The sequence below is a fragment of the Anthonomus grandis genome, chromosome 1 (assembly GCF_022605725.1).
Source record: "Anthonomus grandis grandis chromosome 1, icAntGran1.3, whole genome shotgun sequence".
NCBI lineage: Eukaryota > Metazoa > Arthropoda > Insecta > Coleoptera > Curculionidae > Anthonomus > Anthonomus grandis.
This window is the reverse complement of record NC_065546.1, coordinates 47,700,083-47,719,138: the sequence shown is the minus strand read 5'-3', so window position 1 is coordinate 47,719,138 and position 19,056 is coordinate 47,700,083. Positions and strand designations below refer to the sequence as shown.

Genomic DNA, 19,056 nt, shown 5'->3' with positions numbered 1-19,056 from the left:
CGAAAATGAAAGTATCAGATTTTCGTGGTCAAATTAGCACTGGCAGCCTACTGGTCAGAACTTGGAAGTTTTAGAACATTTTCAGTTTTTTTTTTGGAAAGTTTTAAGTTTTATAAGACCCAAAGCATGTGTTTTAGCGTAGAAAGTCCCCATTTTAGTAACACAAAAGATTTGACGTTTACCTGGGTTTAATACCCTAGCAACAATAACTATCTAAATGTATAGCAAAATTTGCAAAGTTTTGAGTTTTGCAAAGTAAGAACCTAAATCAATTCTGCCAATCTCGAAATTCGAAATTCACTTCTTTATTGTGAAAATAATAAAATTCACCTAAAAATATTTAAAGTTCCAAAACTTATTAAGATAAATCAACGCAGGCACCAACCAATCTATTATGGGTAGCAATATCATTCAAAGATAAATTCTAGTAAAGAAATATTAAAAGTTTCAACAATCTTTTAAATAAAAATTAATGCTGTTCATTGAAATATTTTATTCAAATTTTAGTTTTTTGAATGACCAATCAATTGTATCTGTTAAGAAAAACCCAAAGATTCGAATTTTGAAGGCGAATCAGTCTTTTAAAAGTAAATTAATACTACCAAATTAAATAAATCCAGTTGTACATGATGGCAATAAGAATATGTAACTCTCTTATATCTTTAGCATAGTCTAAGTGATATTAATGCATTTACCATTTAGCCCATCTAAGTATTGATCTACAACTATGAGCAGCTTCTTGTGTATAGCATTTAGCTACATAAAACTCCATAGTTTTATTAAAAGAAATTCATGCCGGGTGTTTTTTTCCTTTAACTCTTTTCACTCCTTGCATTGTGCATTTGAAAGCCTATTTAAAAAAAAAACTATTATTAACAAAAAAACCACATGATAAAAAATCTAAATATTATTAATAATTAATAACTATAATCGCTGCACTAACATCGCATTTAATACATACGGAAGCTGTCCAACCAGTTTATCTGCAGAATCAAATTACAAAGAGTGGTGGCGAATATTACCAGTTTTACACGGAACTACACCAAAACGACCAAAATGGTTAAAACGGCATGGAGAAAAACAAAGAACAGAATTATAAGAGCGATTAAAAAAGTCACTGAAATATTTCATAGCAATTCATTGCTAAAGGTCAGGGTTCTGATGTGGAACATTTACTTGATTATATATCTGCGGTATAAGTCTTAGGATGGTTCCGTTAACGTTTTGTTCATTAGTGTTTTTAGATCTAAGATGTTTCCTTTAGCTGTTTTAAAATTTATTGGTTATGATCCTCGAAAATTTTTCTACTATTTTCACAATAAAAAAAATCAGTAGTTATACAAAAACCTTATATCATAAAAAAGTATTAGAGGGCATTTTCGAAATCTTCCCCTTTAAGATTCTTAAGTAGTATAGAATAAATCCTGCTGCACTTCACTTATTGCGCCATCTGTTGACGACTATACGGACCATAAAATTCTGCTGCTTAGATCGCTTTCCGTTAAAATAAATTCTATATTCTATTTGTCCTCGCGGCAAAGCTTAATATTGATGATACGTATATAGGTGGAGCTATATTCTCTCTACATATATTTTAAAAATGCGATTTTAAAACGTATAATATCCATATCCTTGGTAAGAGATCCCAAGATTTTGGCCATGGTTAAAATTAGGCGACAAAGGAGAAATTAATCAAAGTAAGACTCTTTTGGTTTAATTTAAGGTTTTAGCTGCGTAAGTCTAAATAAAAGACTAAGATGTTTGTATAATGTGTATATTTAAAAAAAATCTTATAGCAAAGCGCTTTCGGCTGCTAGTTGCTATCAGTGCTACCTAAAAGGGATGTCATTAAAAACATTTATTTTTTTTGCCTTTTCCTAAAACAAAAAAAACCTACGTGTTAAACATTTACAAAAAACTCTTTTAAAGAGGCTGAACATTTATCAATACGTAACATAACATACAACTGGAAGCTACAATTTTAAAATATTTTTCTCAAACCACATATAGAGACGAGATCGTATTATAAAATAAAATGAATTAAAACAGGTTGTTTAACAATGTTATTATATTTTAATTGTTAAATTTTTTTCCTTATTATAAGATGGTCTATAGCTTCACTTCGACTTCAGTCTATTGAGCCTACGGTCTAAAGGTATGAAATTCCTTCTTAATTCTACTTGTGGGTTTAATCATTTGTCATTATTTCTTATCTGTTTATTAATTTCGATGTCCTACAAAAAATCGAACCTCATAAAATTTCTACTAGAAATATTCATTAATAATTTTTAATCGTTATCAGGGTCAAATTTAGGCTCTGATGTTTTTAAATGATGGTCAAAGGGCGACTTATTCGGATTTTTTAAGTGTTCCTTAATGCGAGTGTTCAGAGGTCTGCAAGTCCTTATATAGGAAGTTTCACACTGTGAACAGTTTAATTTATATACATCGCATTTTTGAAGTTTACTAACTTTGTCTTTTGAGTTTACTATCCTTACTAATATTGTTTGTGATTTTATGGAAATATGATTTTTAAGCTTTTTAGACTGTTTTAATTTTATTTCTTTTTCTCCCAATTAAATCTGGATTATAACCATTATTGCTAGCAATTTGTTTAATTGTATTAACCTCTGTCAAGTAATCTTTTGGGGAAAGTGGTACATTAAGTGTGTATGTGAAACTTAAAAATTGCCATTTTGTGTTGAAATGGGTGTTTGAAACAAAAGTGGATTACGTGACCAGTTTGTGTGGGTTTTCTATATATACTAAAACTTAATTCATTGTATTTTCGTTTGATTGTGAGGTCTTTTGGTTTACACCAGAGGAGATTTAATATGATGTTTCGTAGATTGCCTGAAAAGTCAGGGTAAAGTGTGCTAGATAAGTGCACAATTATACCACCCTATATAATATATTAATTTGCTTATTTTAATGCTTACTAATTTTATATTCTATTTCATGCTTTATTTGCAGTTCTAATAGTTAAATTCTTTTGTAACATTAAATTAAGTTAATCTTTATTTTTTACTTGGAGTATATTGTGTCACTGTCTGTCAAAAAAAGGTTTTTTAAACGTTGTTGTCTTAATAAGAAAGATAACTGGCGCAGTCGGTAGGATTTGTTATTTGCATATAAGGGATATTGGAGAGTTCCGGGGGTTGGTAGTATGATAATTTGATGATAGTATGATTTATTTTCTATTGACTGGTTCAAAATAGATGATGAATTCACATCATAAGAATACTTTGGTGTATATTCCGTAATCTATTGATGCACAAGGGTTATCTCCATATAACTCATCTCATCCTTTAAATTTTCTAAATAATTGCCACAATAATAATAAAATCATTGTCATTAGGGTTAATATAGAGCAGTGTTGTGACATTTTCTTTCGGATCTAAATTAGCCTCAATTTATGAACCTTTATTTTACATTTGGAAACGTTTTTGCAAGATGAAATGTTAAAATTGTGTGGCATTATACAAGATGTTCTGGATAACAAAAGCTCGGATTTGTCTAGCGACCTGTGGGTTTAAAAACATTCTTTGGGTACCAGACGCTTTTCAGTTGATCGGAACAGGTTGCTGAAGTATTAGTCTAAGCTTCATTGGACTTGGACTTCGCAGGAAATTTGAATTTTAATTAAAATTTTGATGAAATATAATTTGGTCTATATTCATGTTGTTGAAAATTATTTGTCATGCTATAATTACTTTAATTTAAATATTTTATATAACCATATAATTTCTGATAGTTTGTGCATTGGATTTTGGTTATTTGTTTTGGTTTGCTGGTGTAAATGGTTTGTAGAAGTTTTGTATATAATGAAAGTTCTCTTTTTACGATATCATTATAATTGCGGGTTTTATGCAGTGATTTTTTTAAATCTAAAAATACTTTGTAAGTGGTTGTGTAATCCTGTTATAAAAATTGTAATATTGCCGTATTTTCTAACATAAATAAGTTTTGTGTGAGCTAACGTGTATATACCTTAATCGAAATTAATAAGGTTTTGAGCTAAAGCGTTACACAATATTTGTGGTCTTTTTGCAAAATCTAGCAGTTCTTTTTCAAACTTTCTTACCTCAGAATAGGCACTTATTTGCATTAATATCAAGAAGTGGTCTGTCCATTAATTGTATGTCTGTACATCCTCTACGCCTATCAAAATGCCTCAGTAAAATATTTATTTAATTGTTTTATGATGTGATCTCGCATTATTTTATTTTTGACTGGATTTCATTTTTGAAAGGTCAGCCTTTTTATCTTTTAAACTGAAATTCTGGAGTTTGTGATAAAGATAAACTTTATTAATATAGCAGTTCTAATGGATAGATTCCTAAGTGCGTTTAAAACGATTAAGTGCTTGATTACGAAAGTTGTTCCCAAACCTGAGGTTATCTGCTATCCAGGGATTGTACGGTTTTCTGAAATAATTTTTGAGTCTTAGTGGTAGATGTGTATCAAAAATGTTATCAAAGTGAAAAAATTTACTTTTAAATCAATGCTGTTAATAAAAAAAATCAAATTTCAAGAGTACTTTCAACATCAGGTTAAAACTAAACATGGACCTTTAGAAACAAGTAGATAATTCGAAATATTGTTTATGTATAATACTAGGATTGCATCAAATGAATAAATGTATATATTTTTATTATATATTTTTAATAATGTTACTTTTTAAAATCGGAAATTTTATCGTTTATTTTGTAAATAGATTTTATTGCAATTGCAACCCAATTCTCTCGTCTACTACCAATGCCATCTTGTCTGAATAAATGGTATCCATTTAATAAAGTTTTTCCATAAGCTACATTTGATTTCTCTATGCTAGCTCAATAATAAGTATAATATCATGATCTTATTTAAAAACCACGATATTTAAGTAAACTAAAATTATTTAAAATCACCCTAATTTTTAAATTAAACATTATTCTTATTATTTATTATATAGGTATTAATAAAATATACCTACCTAGGTTTAGTTCTTAGAAGCATCCAGTTCTTTCATGTTATTAATTAGGTGAAAAACAATCACAAACTTTAATGTAAATAAATCCGCATTAGTACACCAAGCCTTTATAAATATATTGGTAGTCGCTGTGTCCATCCTAGTTTTGGTTAGGTCTTCATGCACTTACTAATACACTAATACACACCACGCATGAGATTTTTAAATTTTTTTTACGGCCAATAGTAGTTGAAAAATTGATGTGGTATTGCTGACGGCTTTTCGGACGGAGTTTTGGATATGTAATTTTTTTAACTGCGAATAATTTATTTTTATTTTTTTATGTTTAAGAATATTTTGAAGCTTTGATAGTATATAATGGTTACTTTCAGTCCGTATACCAAAGATATGCTTCCTTGTTAATTGCTTCTGATTGTTCAATGCATTTACTGTTTTTGGTTACCACTTTTTAGCTTAGCTACATTGCTAAAGATCCGATATACACATCTCCTGCTCCTTCAATTTATAAACCCATATTTTATCCATATATTGAGCTATTATTTTATAAAAATTGGTTGGCACCAATTTTTAGACTACTCGATATTAACACTAAGAAACACAGATCTCACAGAAGATCCGAGAAGTAAGGCGTTCTTCGGCAGAAGGCAGAAACCAAATAACTTGTCAACTCTTACTACATAATATAAAACAAACACTTTTTCAGATAAAATATACTTAAGTTTAATAACAAACTTGAGAAGACAGTCAACATTTATAGCCGCTATTAAAACGTGCGGTAAACTCACAAAGTGCCATCTGTACGTCCATTCATCTTTTGTGTCTTAAACGGTTACATTTGATAATACTACGGAATCATTAGTATGGTTATGGACATCTAATTCATACTTATGTGGCTTAAAATTATCAACTATGCCACCTAAGACAGTTAAATACGTGCAAGCAGTACTGACTATAAAATGAATCAACGAATGATCTACAGGAAACAACCCACAACCAGATATGATATTGTTTCTTTCATGCGCTTGGTTTGCTAGCAACAGTAGTTCAGATATCAATTCAGTATTTCCAGGTACCTTCTGCAGTTCGCCTATCTGTTTATAGCAAGCGTATATAACTTCTTTTAGATCTCGCTTAAGCTGCTCTCCTGTTATGGCCAGAAAGAAAATATTTGCCTAAAACATAGAAGAAAAAGTTGTTTGAAACTTAATGATGTAGCAATAATAGAACAAGCAATTTACAAAATCTATCTTTGATCAGAAATATTAGTTACGTTAATTACCTCGCTATTAAAAAACTTAATTGGTAATTTAATAAATAATTCTTAATAATGCGGTTAATAGTTTAGACATTTCTAGATTTTAAAATTAGACCATTTTAGCTATAGACAATAAAAGGAAAGACTTACCAGGGCGACAACAAGATAAAGATAGGTATTGAAAGATCAATAAAAACTAAACAAAATTTAGCTACTTCTGGGTCAGGAGCTTTCAAAAAGATTTTAAGTACGACAAATTTAAAACTTAAAACTTAAAAATAATTAAACATAAAAAAAATTAAGAAACTATTTTGTTGATATAAATAATTAAATTTATTTTCAGTTTCTTGTTTGTGACCCAATATCTTCAATATTGCGGAGGGTTGTTGGGTGGGGTCAGAAATAAAACAGAAACCTGTTTACCTAAATGTCGACGTTTCGACTTATATTAAGTTGTTGTTGATTCATTATTGATTCTAAATTGCCCACAATAACATCTACAATTTAACTCATGTTAAAAATAATTCTACGCTCCTTATATAAATGTGTTTTAATTATTACTAAAGAAACCTAGACTTAGTGTCCTGAGGATGACTTAATATAACTCCAAACGTCGACATTTAGGTAAACAGGTTTCTCTTTTATTTCTGACCCCACCCAACAACCCTCCGCAATAATTAAATTTATTCCACATAATAGTGAAACATCACATTTGCATGGTATAGGTAACATAACTTAATTTACTCATCCTCTTGTAAAATATCTTTTGAATATTTTATCTTCTCATAAACTTACACCACTTTATTATTGTTATAATTATGGTTATGGAATATGGTATTGTTATAAGTTTGGTTTTTTCTCACGCATTTTAGATCCAGGTTATTATCTAGGTCGGTAGTGTGTTGTCACAAAGATAAAAATTTTTATTTTAATGTTCTACTAATATTGAAAACCTTTTGCATTATACTACACGTAGATAAAATAAGTAATTTCTTAAATTGCATGGAGAGTTGTGCAGTCCAATATCTTTAAGATTCTTTTCGAAATCTATCAGGATCTCTTATGTAGTACGCACTTATTGAAATGAGTTTTATCGAGTTTGCATTTTATGTATTTTTTATGTACTCAGTAAGTGGTAAGTACTTTTCGATCTTTTCCTGTTGTTTATTTTCTATGTTAATAGGGAAGGGGACTGGAATGTCTTTTAGAGTAAAAACATGTTTGAGTTGTGCGCCAAAATGTCTGGTTTATTATTAATCGATTTTTATTATTTCCAAATTTTTTCTCTGGAGATGTGAAGAAAATTGGTATTTTTACTATTGCATTGGATTCTATATAGAAAATCTAGAACACTTTTTGCCCTAAATTGCATATTGAGAGAACTATAACTAAAGGCGATTTTTTGAAAACAGCCCAAAGTTGAAAATTTCAAAAAAATAAAAAAACAAAATTACTACGAAGTAGAGTATTAAATTATTATCAAAAAAACCCTACAACATTTTTTCTAAGATTTATAATGTTGACACAGAAAATTCTTGAGAATTACTCAAAAATGCCTCAAAAAATAACTGCAACTCAATAAATTTTCTTGTAGGAAAAAATCTGAGAGGAAAAAATGAGTTAAAATTGCTATAAATAAGCTTCCTGACCCAAAAAACTAAATTTAAAAAAAACGACTTTCGGGTCGAAATTCCCAGGCTATAAGAAAAATTCTCTAAAAATGGTTTTAATTATTTTTTTTGAAAATCTACAAGACATAGAGAAAAATTATTTTATTAAAAGGTGTTTGGGGCTGAGAGGAGCTACCATTAAATCATTAAATTAGTATTAAAAAAACTTTATAACGCTTTTTTTTCTATATATCATAAAAACGGCTTAAAAATTTTAAAAAATGCCTTAACGAAAATGTATTAGAACTTTTCAAATTTTGTAGAAAAATTCAAATTTTCAAAAAGTAAAAAAACAAAATTACTGAATAACTGTCGGTAAAACTGCGTGAAAACGCTTAAAAGAACTGAAAGTTCGGAGATAGAAAGTATTACTTCCAGGGAGTGGCAGAGGATGCACTCAATAAGCTACAGATAGATGCAGCATTTATCAGTTTAAGTGTATGTAAAATAATTTTGATAATTAGCAAATAATTTTTCCAGTTAAAAACAAAAAAAACGTCCTGAACGTTCTGAAATAATTTAAAAATCTAGTAAAAAATAATTTTATCCATATGATCCATCAATTTATTTAAGGTTTTTCCAAAACATTCATTATATCTTGGTGGACCAAACTCCGTATAAAGGGGCTTGCTGCTTAACGATCCTCCTGATATTGAATCTTCCTTTTTTTTGAGAGGCAATGTTATGTTTCAACGGTTTGGGAAGTTACGGAATTTTATTCGCAAAACTTCCTTCTTAGTCGAGTTTCATTTAAAGTGGACTTATTCGCTAAATTCACATCAAAACAGTCTAAGGGGGTTAAATTAAAAATTCAATTTCTAGAAGGGCAACTATAGCAATTTAATAAGCAAATCAGTTCTTGTTAATTCTAATAATTTATATCCAATGGTCCAAGATTTTACCAATAACCTATTTAATTATTTCTTATACAATATAGACCTTTTACTTTTAGCTTTTAAGTGTATGTAATTAAGTTGATTTACTGTATACTGTTCTTATAATTAATTAATTAGTAATTTAAAATGGAGAATTCGTTTTTTTCATTAGCATAAGATAATTAGGAAGAGCATATATTATAAGCCTCAAAGAAATATTATTTATGCAAGATGGGGCATTTTTCTCGACAGGTGCGTAATTACCTTGACGAACAATATCCCGAACGTTGGATTGGCCGTCGAGGACCTTTGCTTTGGCCTGCGCGTAGTCCAGACTTAAACTCCATGGACTTCTGTATTTCGGGATATTTGAAATCATATGTTTATGATAGTCCTTTAAATAATGTAAATGAACCAAATGTAAAAATTGTAAATTCTGTAAATATGTTAAAAAATAATGAGGATTTTCTTTTTAAAATACCGCTAGTCATTTGTTAAACGTATTTGAAAATGCATTGAAGTTAATAGAGGACATTTTGAACAGTTGATATAGTAGCGGTATTTGTATGTTACTTTATTTATTATTGTTTTTGGTATATTTCTTTACCAATAAAATATTTAAAAAAAATATCATTTACTTTGGTTATGATAAAAGAATTAACAAAAAATTAGTAATTTTTTTTCTTTAGTAACTATTTTAAGTTTACATAAATAACAATAATTTTAGGTATTAATTTTTTTTAATTTAGGATTGCATTGCTAAAAATCTAGTAAATTTAAGTCATACACATTACACATATTATGAAAACTTAAAAGTACGATTATTTCGAAAATGATTGCTCCTAGCGACTTTAATAAGGTGTAAATTTTTTATGTAATATTAAAAAAAAAAATTATTTTGTTACTTTTCAAATCAATATACGGAGCTGCAATAAAGTTGGGGGATTTTAAAAAGTAGAAATTAACGCAACGAGCACCCTCTACCGATAACACGAAAACTGTATACGACATTTTCTTTTTTTTTGAAAAGACTCGTATGTTCTAAATTTTATGTCAGTATGTTATTTGGTTCAGGACCTATAAGAAAATAACGATAAATCAAATAATACTTTGACACCATGTATTTCAGTTACTATTAAAATTAGGATGGTAGGAAGGCAAGTTAACCTCAATTACATGATTTTCACGTAAGGAATCTAGTGTTGTTCTATGTCCCATTACTTTCGGGATACCCTGTATGTGACTCTATTATGCTCAACTTTGTATTAATGTACAATTTTTCATAAATATTGACACTATATACCCCTGAAATATTGACAAATCTCATAGCCAGTGCACCTTTTTCTTGAAAATTTGACTAAGCATGTACGCAATGTGTCCAAACCCCTAAAAAAATTGACTAATCATGTAACCAGTATGCTTTTACCCTGAAAACTTGACCAGAGGAATGGGTTTTAGTGGGTTGGGGCATGACCAACTCAAACCCCACACTACCTTGGACATTTGACAGGAATCACCCCTATCCAAGGTCCAGGGTGTTAGATTTCCTAAACCTTTTAAAAAAACTAATTCTTTCACAGAACGATATAACAAATTAAGGTTTGCTTTATTACAGGGCGCCAACTCTTAAAGAAATGAAGAAGTTTTACTATCAAGTAAAAGAAATTGCTGTTGTTACTTAGGATTGTATAAATGTATTGTTTTTAGTCTACCTATTATAGGTACTAGAAACCGTATTGATTTCATCCTAATTGATGCAATACTATTATACAGATGTCAGACAAACACTATTGTGAGTAAAAGTTTTGTTAGAGTTTAATTATTTAAAAATTTTGTTTTAATTGCTTTATAATGAATATTGTTTTGTTATATGTATTTTGTTTTGTTTTTGTACTTATACCATATTATGCGTTTAAATATTTATGTATGAAATTACATTATAAATTTTAAATATTTTCTTTGCAGCTTTTATGTTAAATACACATACATTATTCTTGTTGTATCTTAACACGAAAGTAGAAAAAAGGATACCAAGCTTTTGATAAAGGTTAAATTATCCAGAAGCTTTTCTCCATCTGTGGCTTTCCTTTTGTCTTCTTCGTCTATTATCCTGGACGAGGGACTATTTTTGTCAGGTTTAAAGCGATCATTCAGTTTATAAGGTAAAGTTTATATTTAAAGTTTATAACACATATTTTATGCTTGCTTATGTACCCCCGAAAATAGAAAATTCCCAGTCATTCTACTGAAGACAATAAAATGTGTTTTATTACTGTATAAAAATATTGGAAATACACTATACATGTATATTCAAATCATTCTATATTTTTATTTACATATGTAGAACATTAATGCTAAATAAATATACATAAATATTCAGTATCAAATAAAGAGGTAAAGAATAATAAATTCAGTTTGCTTAATTTTTGCTTTTGTTAAATATAGGTAAATAAAAATATTTCAGATGATCAATCATATATTCTGTCGATGTTTTTTTTTTACCTATATCCAACAAAAGCAAACTAATAAACTGTGGTCACAAGAAATATTTCAAATAAAATACGTTGACATATTTGACGTTGATATATACGATACATCGACTCTAGTATTAAAAGGTAACAAAATACTTTAAAAGAAAATCTACCATGGCTATAAAATACTGGAAAGTAGAAAGATACTTGAAAGGCCTTTAAATTGTGACATAACATTAAGACATAACAATAAAGAACTGATTAAATACGTGAAAAGTTTTGAAATAGGTGAAAATGTCTGGATAGTGTGAAACATTTTATGAAAGATATCTGAATTCAAATGGAAAACTGTTAGAAAATCTGAAACAAAAAAAAACAGTTTATATGCCTGGACAGAACTTAAGAAAGATGGACTTTTGACTTTTCGAAAGTCGATCAAATAAGGTTTTTATGTATAAAAGTAGCACGAGAAGAGAAAAAACAATGAAGAAATAAGAAGAGCAAAAATTGTTATCATGTTGATAATACAATTCGAATATCCATTTTATTTGTATTTACATTGGTAATCTACACATATCCTAGACCATTTTTCATATTTGTATTTTCATTTTCTTTTAGTTATTAATGATTTATTTATTATAAACAATAATTACTAATAAAACCCAGCATGCCTTTTTTTGTTTTTCTTTTCTATTTAATTAAATACTAATTGAACTAAATAGCAATAATAAAACTATGTCGTCGAAGAACTAACTTGATATAAAGTGCTGTATTAAAAAAAATGTTTTTTTTTATAGATTTTAAAGTAAGAAGCGATTATAAGTTTCAAAACCGAAATCTCATACTTTACTTACGCCTTTATAAGAAGCTACGATCATTTGAAGTGAATTAATGCCTATTGATGTCACACACGACTGAAAAGAAAATAAAATATTTAGCATATGCTCCATTATAAAAAAGAAAAATGGCGCTCCAAATAACGTGTTTATGTAATCAATGGAATTGCTTATTATAAAATATCTCCAGCTTATCTCCTTAATCTTACTTTGTGCATCAAATGGCTTAATTTTGTAAATATCTTTTAATAGTAGTTTAACATGATATTTTACTTCTTGCATTAAACAAACTGAAAGCAGTTCGACAAGTAAAGTTCTTAAAGAAGCCAATCCCAAAAACAAGTATACTACTAAATTGTCTGATGTCTCGTTGAAATAATGAATGACAATTAGATTTAAAAACAAATAACTTATCGTGATGTACAAATATATCTTAATTCTGTGTATACAATTATCTTTTTTTGATACGGTTTGCAGTAAAAATTTTAAAGATTTTATAAGGTCATTTGTATGTTTAATTTTTGTTAAAACATTATAAGATGTCACAAAGTGAAATATCGTTTTTAGTATCAACTGGGTCCATCGTAATATTTGAAATAATGTACTTGAAAATTTTGTTGCTGTTACATGTAATATGGTGTAGTAAACTTCAAAAATCTGATATAATAGCAGTATTATCTTCCAGAACACTTTTAAAAACTTAAATTTACACCAGTGTGATGGGCATATTAGAAACATCACAGTAAGAACGAAAATTACGTTTTTTACAAAACAAGACATTGTTAACTAGTAAACTGTAGAATACAAATAATAGGAAGCAATGGCTATTAAGTACTGGCATAAGAAATACAGTAAAGTCATTATAATCGTATTAAATTTATTAAAAATGCATACGTTTAAAATGTAAAGTTTTAGAGAATTAAGGTATATATTGGTTACTTTATGTATTTGCTACATAAGGTAGAACTGTCTATTTCACTAAGTAAAAGTTTTACATAAACTAATAAATATATTTTAAAAACCGAGACCCTTTCCCCGTAGTTGCTTTTCTTGAGAATAAGTATAAGCGGTATTTATTAGAATGATTAGGACTTTAACAGTTGCCTTTTATATGCAAAGCTATAAATTATATGCAGCTAGACATTAAATCTTAGTACGAAATAATTAAACCAGATATATCCGAAGCAAAATGTTTATTAATGTCTTAGCAGAGAGCTTTCGGCATATGAGCCAACAGTACCAACTGAAAGTAAGTTGAATTTCATTTTTTATATTTTTATATAGGCAAAAGAATTTTAAAAATAAAAAAATTAAATATTCTTACTTATCAGTTACGCATTTTACCGAAATTAAAATAACATTTAAGATATGTAACACATCACTGAATGTAAAAGGACGCAGAAAATTTAAAAACGGGGAGACGTTAGTACTCTTAAATGTTCATGTTTAAATTATGTTAAAAGGCGGGAAATAACGTTAAAATATAATAGAGTCATCCTACTGACAATTTCAAAATCAGTTCAGCGTTAAACCTGTCTAGAATATAGTGATGACAGATCGGTCTAAAAACATTCACCACAAAATTGTCACAAAAGTTGGATAATAAAAGAAAATCGTGTAACAAACTAGTTTTAAACAGTTAATTTGTGTGTGCGTCAAGAGTCTAAAAGTAGGTGGTAATTTATTTAAAAATGTAAAGGCAAACTTAAAATGGGACCAATCGGAAAAGATCTTAATTATAAAACTGTCTTTTACAGTTTCCTATGTAACGGGAGGTAAGATCTAATGAGGTTTACTTGTATATTAAAACATGAGGGTTTATTGTTAATCTCATAAGTAATATAGATATCTTCAAGAAAATCCAGTCAATAAAATGTGTTTTATTACTGTATAATATTGGAAATACACTATACATGTATATTCAAATCATTCTATAATTTTATTTTCATATGTAGTTTCATTAATCCTAAATAAATATACATAAATATTCAGTATTAAATAAAGAGGTAAAGAATAGGGTCTACTGAGGTTTACTTCTATATTAAAACATGAGGGTTTATTGTTAATCTCATTAGTAATATAGATATCTTCAAGAAAATCCAGTCGGTTATAATTTTAGAAGTAACTTGTTAAAAGAATGTGGTCAAGTGGTCTCCTATGCGTGTTTTAGTAGTTATTTATAAAATTATTAAATTATATATAATATTGAATATAAGTTGTTTTTGGTTTTATAGAAAATTTGTAATTCTGACTGGTGTTTAATGAAAGTATTGTTAATTTCCTTACTTAGGTAAGAATTACTGAATGGCAAAGAAATTAATTACCATCTTTTTTTAACACCAGGAAAAATTTCTTTTTTCAATTTAGCTAGTTTGAATATATTTATTAATGTATTAATTAGGGTAGAATCATAGTTGTTTTTTTTAGCAATTTGCTTAATTATGAAGTTTATTTTAATTATTTATGACGTTGTAAAAATTAGAGGAATATTAAAAAAAAATAAGAGATGTTAAGGTGGTTAAACTAATTTGAAATTATGTGGTTTATTTGAGTTTCCGATTTATTAAAAATTCTAAATTATTTGGTAGTTTATGAATAGTTGAATCTGGAAAAATTAAATTATTATTGAACTTCTTTTTCTAGTGGAAAATCTGATTTGGATTAATTTGTGTAAGAGTGACTGAGCCCCAATATGTCACAACTTAGGAAGCTGAGACAATCTTCCATATTTCAATTTACGGCATTCGTCGTGGCGATCCTGTCAGTTACATGCTACGACAAACCAAATGGCTTTTCATGGAGGATCGTACAAATTTGCATGCTCCTACTGTATTTCACCAAGTAATAACTTTAAATCGCCCCTCGTATCTATTAAATAAAATATAGAACTAACGGACATTCTTTGAATCTCCGGCATAGAGGACTAATTTCTCCGCCTTTGCATACCACTATATTTTAGCAGCCGTCATTTTCTTATAATATTATATTAAAAATGTATCAAAAAGCGTGTTTAAACATAAATACAAAAAATATTTATTGCGGGAGAATGGGTATATCTGGCGATCGTCGCGTTTATTAAATATGTATTGGGTATATTAAAACTTATTGGATATTTGGCACTTGTTGGGGATACCTAGTAATTTATTTTGGATGCAACAAAAAAAACAAAAAAGAAATTATAACTTATTTCATGAGGGATGTTAAACACGAATCTTTTTTAATTGCCCTTAGCCTCCTTTTTGCGTACATTATAAATAGGATTTTTTTTTATATTTTAAAGCATATGCTATTTATTATCTTTGTACAGGGCGTTTTAGAACTAAGGGATCAAACTTCTGGAGTTTGTTCAGTGCAACAGAAGAATCCATTTGAGTATAGGAACCCAAGTCCGGAAATGCGTCACTACGCCACTACGGCCCTAAGACGCGTTAAAATTTATAAAAAACATTAATTACCTAAATAGGATCTGCTGCATTTATTTTTACCTTTTGTACATGATACCATAACAACAATTGTTTAAAACCAACGCTTATCAATGTCAATTCTCAATGTCATGTTTAAAAATGTTATAGCTTACAATTTTTAAACATTTATTGCCAATGGAAAACTTTAACAATCAAGAATTGGCGGATATGCATTTGGCATAGGGAGCAATAAACTGCAATGCACGAGCAGCATCGCGGTTGTATCATGAACGTTATCCCGAACGACAGCATCTTGGATACAAAAAGTTTATTGCGGTTCATCGGCGGCTCGCTGAGACAGGCATGTTTAAGACCAAGATGCATGATACTGGTGTTGCTCGAACCAAAAGAACGGTCGAATTTGAAGAAGAGGTGCTTCAGCAAGTTACCGGTAAATAGCTTCAGCTACATTTAAGATCTTTGATCTCTTGATGCAAAGAAATTTCGAATTTTCCACAATAAATTGTTTATTAAATGCGATAGGGCAGTACTTGAATTTATTTAGTACTACTGCTAGATATACAATCTTTGGTCATTGGATAATAAAAAAATTATATTATGTCTTATATATTATTCAATAAGTTTTCACATATTAGTACTATTCCGCTGACTACTAGATGATTCCGGATTATAATAAGGTAGTACACCCGCCATAATCATACTCACCAGAATTTAGTATATTGATAATACTCTTTTAACCCTGAAGAAAATAATTAATTTATAAACTTTACGACTCGATCAACTTCCGGTCTGGATCTGGATCTAATTCTTATGAAATATCAAAAAAAAAATTTTTTTTCTACTACCGTGCGTAAAGTCCTCACTTCCCACACTTCGCAGGGTGTGTAAAGTTTCACTTTTTATGCACTAGTACGTAAGTAATTTGACGTTTATTTGACATTTAATTTATAATTTGTCAACAAATGTTTTGAAGTTTTTTACCGTAAAGTCGTTTACGTGCGTAATGTAATTTTATATTTTTGATTTTTTTATGTTTTCTTTGGTAGTAGAAATAAATTTGTATATTACACGTATGTAAAATCTCCTTGTTTAATTCACGTGAATTAAAAAAAGACGAAAAGTTTCCCATTCATGAAAAAAGAATAATTTTACACACTTGTTACATAAATAACTATTTTCAGCTCAATGATAACAGTAAGTTGACTTATTTGTCTGTTTTAAACAAATACCAATTTCAATATTAAAATTCATATCTAGATATTACGCTTTCAAAGGCCTAATGTACAATATAGCCTTTAATCACTTAATATTTTCAATCTTTTAAGGTCGTATAATATGGATATGAAATACAGTTACGCAATTATATATAAATAACCCCTAGTGATTCTTTCTTATTGAAAAGGTATGGTGCATATTATTTGCATCTACTCTAATCTGATATAATGTAAGTTTACAAAAATCTGTTTATTAATAATAATCTTTTGTTGGATATAACATAAAATTTTCTACGTAATATAAACCAATTACAAAGCACCAGCCGTGAAAAAGTACCTAGAATAAGTTAAATGAGTATATACTTACTATATATTGTAGAATAATTAATACGTCTCCAATTCCTTTTGTTGCATTGTAAATAGATGCGTTATCAGCCATAATGTTCCTTACAAGTGCGGTCAAAATAATGGTAAAACCACTTAACACAGTCCAGGCAATAGCAGGTCCAAAGACCTCATTAGTGAGATCTATTAAATTGCAAATGACGTTATGTTTTATTCTTAAACTTTTTATCTTTTCTCTCGGTTTCTTGGAGGAAACTGAGTTTATCTCAATAAATAAAAGAGCAAGATAATCCCTTGCCTGTTTCACCAAAAAAATCGGCATTAGCAAAAATAAACCTGATCGTATCTTTACTAGTTGTATATATGCATGCCTTACAGATCTAATTTTGTCTGTTAAATAATATTGTCGTGCGATAAATAAACCAATATAACATGCCACATATATTTTTACACCCTTTACAAGCCTCGGAATTAACCCATGTTTTTGTCTGTTATTCATTATTTTTAATAGTTTAAGTATTTTTGTAATAGGTTTTTGTTTGCTTAGCATAACGTAAGTGATAGAGAAATTTAGAAGTAGTGAAAAAGTAAAGAATGCTGTCCGAAATATTTTTGATATATCGTTTTTACCTTCAGTCATTAACCAAATATAAAATATCGATTCTGTTGTATATAACATTAAAATTGCTTTCCAACATTTGTTGGCCAGTTTTGACTTCCATCTTCCAACTGGATATATAAGAAACACTAAGCTTAACACAAATAACACTTTTTCCATTGCTGTATGCATGTTGGAAAAAACTTATCAATTGCTCTAGATAAGCATTAGGTTTCCATTAAAACAAAACCGAAGAAATTACTGCAGGCATTATGATTTTATGGCCTTATAAGTGCCTTAAATTAGCACTTAAAAGCATACGAAAGAACATTAACTTTGAGTACTCAAAGTGTTTTCAGTGGCGTACATTATTATTTTTCAAATTCATTACTAAAGACTTATTTTCTAATTAAAAAATATTTAAATTCTAGCCATCAACTTTGCAAAAATTGTAAAAACGATTTATTTCTATATAAAAATTATATATTTTCTTTTTAATATGTTAACTACAAGTTGGTACATTTTTATCAAACTTTATTATATCTCAAAGTAAGATGGCGATAAAAGACTGGAAATTGAGTTCTTATAACTTTTCAATACAGGTTGGGGTATACATTATTGCACATACAGAGGTGCTTAAAGGCCAAATATCTCAACGCGCACAACACTGCAGTCTAATAAAATTAAGTATAAACTTTGATAAAAATAAAAAAAATTAAACGTTTAAGAAAAATAAAATTAACACTTATCAAAAATTAATTCTTTAAATCGATGACTAAAATATACCACTTTCTTTAGTTTGAGAATAAATTAACCTATCATTAAAGCCATTTCAAGCTTCCAAAAGGGTAAAATTGAATCGGCACATTTAGCAATTTTCTCTCAGAACTCTTTTTAATTGTATTCTTTTATATGCTTTTGTAAAATTAATTGCTGCTTTGTCCAATGAGTTTCTCATAACTCTTTTGACGGATATTAGCTATGTGCTTTGAGAAAGTCTCAAGACGCATTTATGGCACAAAAAAACCGTTTCGAGGAAATTTCCTTTTTTGACAGATGCTTCAGAAAAAGCCTGGCATACCTCCAGTCCTTAAAGTTGAAAAACCAAAGAAGCTTAGTTTTCTCATAAATATTGTGGGACTTCCGTTAGTTATTTGTAACAAATGTCAGTCATTTGTTTTGTTTGAAAATTTGTGGTCCTGATCAATCTGTATAATAATTATTCAGTTATTTAATTAAGAAGCAGTAAGTCGAGAAAAAGTCGAACCATCGATATGTCGTGATAGGTCAGCGATTCCGACATAACTCTGGAGATCTCCTCTCCGGTTTTCGGTCTAAAATATCATTATAAAATATAGGATTCTTGGGATCTCGACCAACACACAATAAAGACTA

The 19,056-nt window shown here is 28.8% G+C and overlaps 1 protein-coding gene across 2 annotated transcripts; it reads right to left on the bottom strand.

Moving 5' to 3' along the window:
• Positions 1-5,688: 5,688 nt before the first annotated feature.
• LOC126743284 (uncharacterized) lies at positions 5,689-16,416 on the bottom strand. Of its 2 annotated transcripts, none has more exons than XR_007662829.1 (2): positions 16,210-16,416; positions 5,689-6,144 (listed from the first exon to the last, which is right to left on the bottom strand). XR_007662829.1 is itself a non-coding variant. In XM_050450317.1 (2 exons), the coding sequence occupies exons 1-2, from the start codon at positions 12,119-12,121 to the stop codon at positions 5,794-5,796; spliced, it is 375 nt and encodes a 124-aa protein (XP_050306274.1). In that variant the 5' UTR covers positions 12,122-12,154; the 3' UTR covers positions 5,689-5,793. The 2 variants fall into 2 exon arrangements, 1 of the variants encoding a protein (XP_050306274.1); XM_050450317.1 differs by lacking the exon at positions 16,210-16,416 and adding an exon at positions 12,098-12,154.
• Between the last annotated feature and the right edge of the window lie 2,640 nt (positions 16,417-19,056).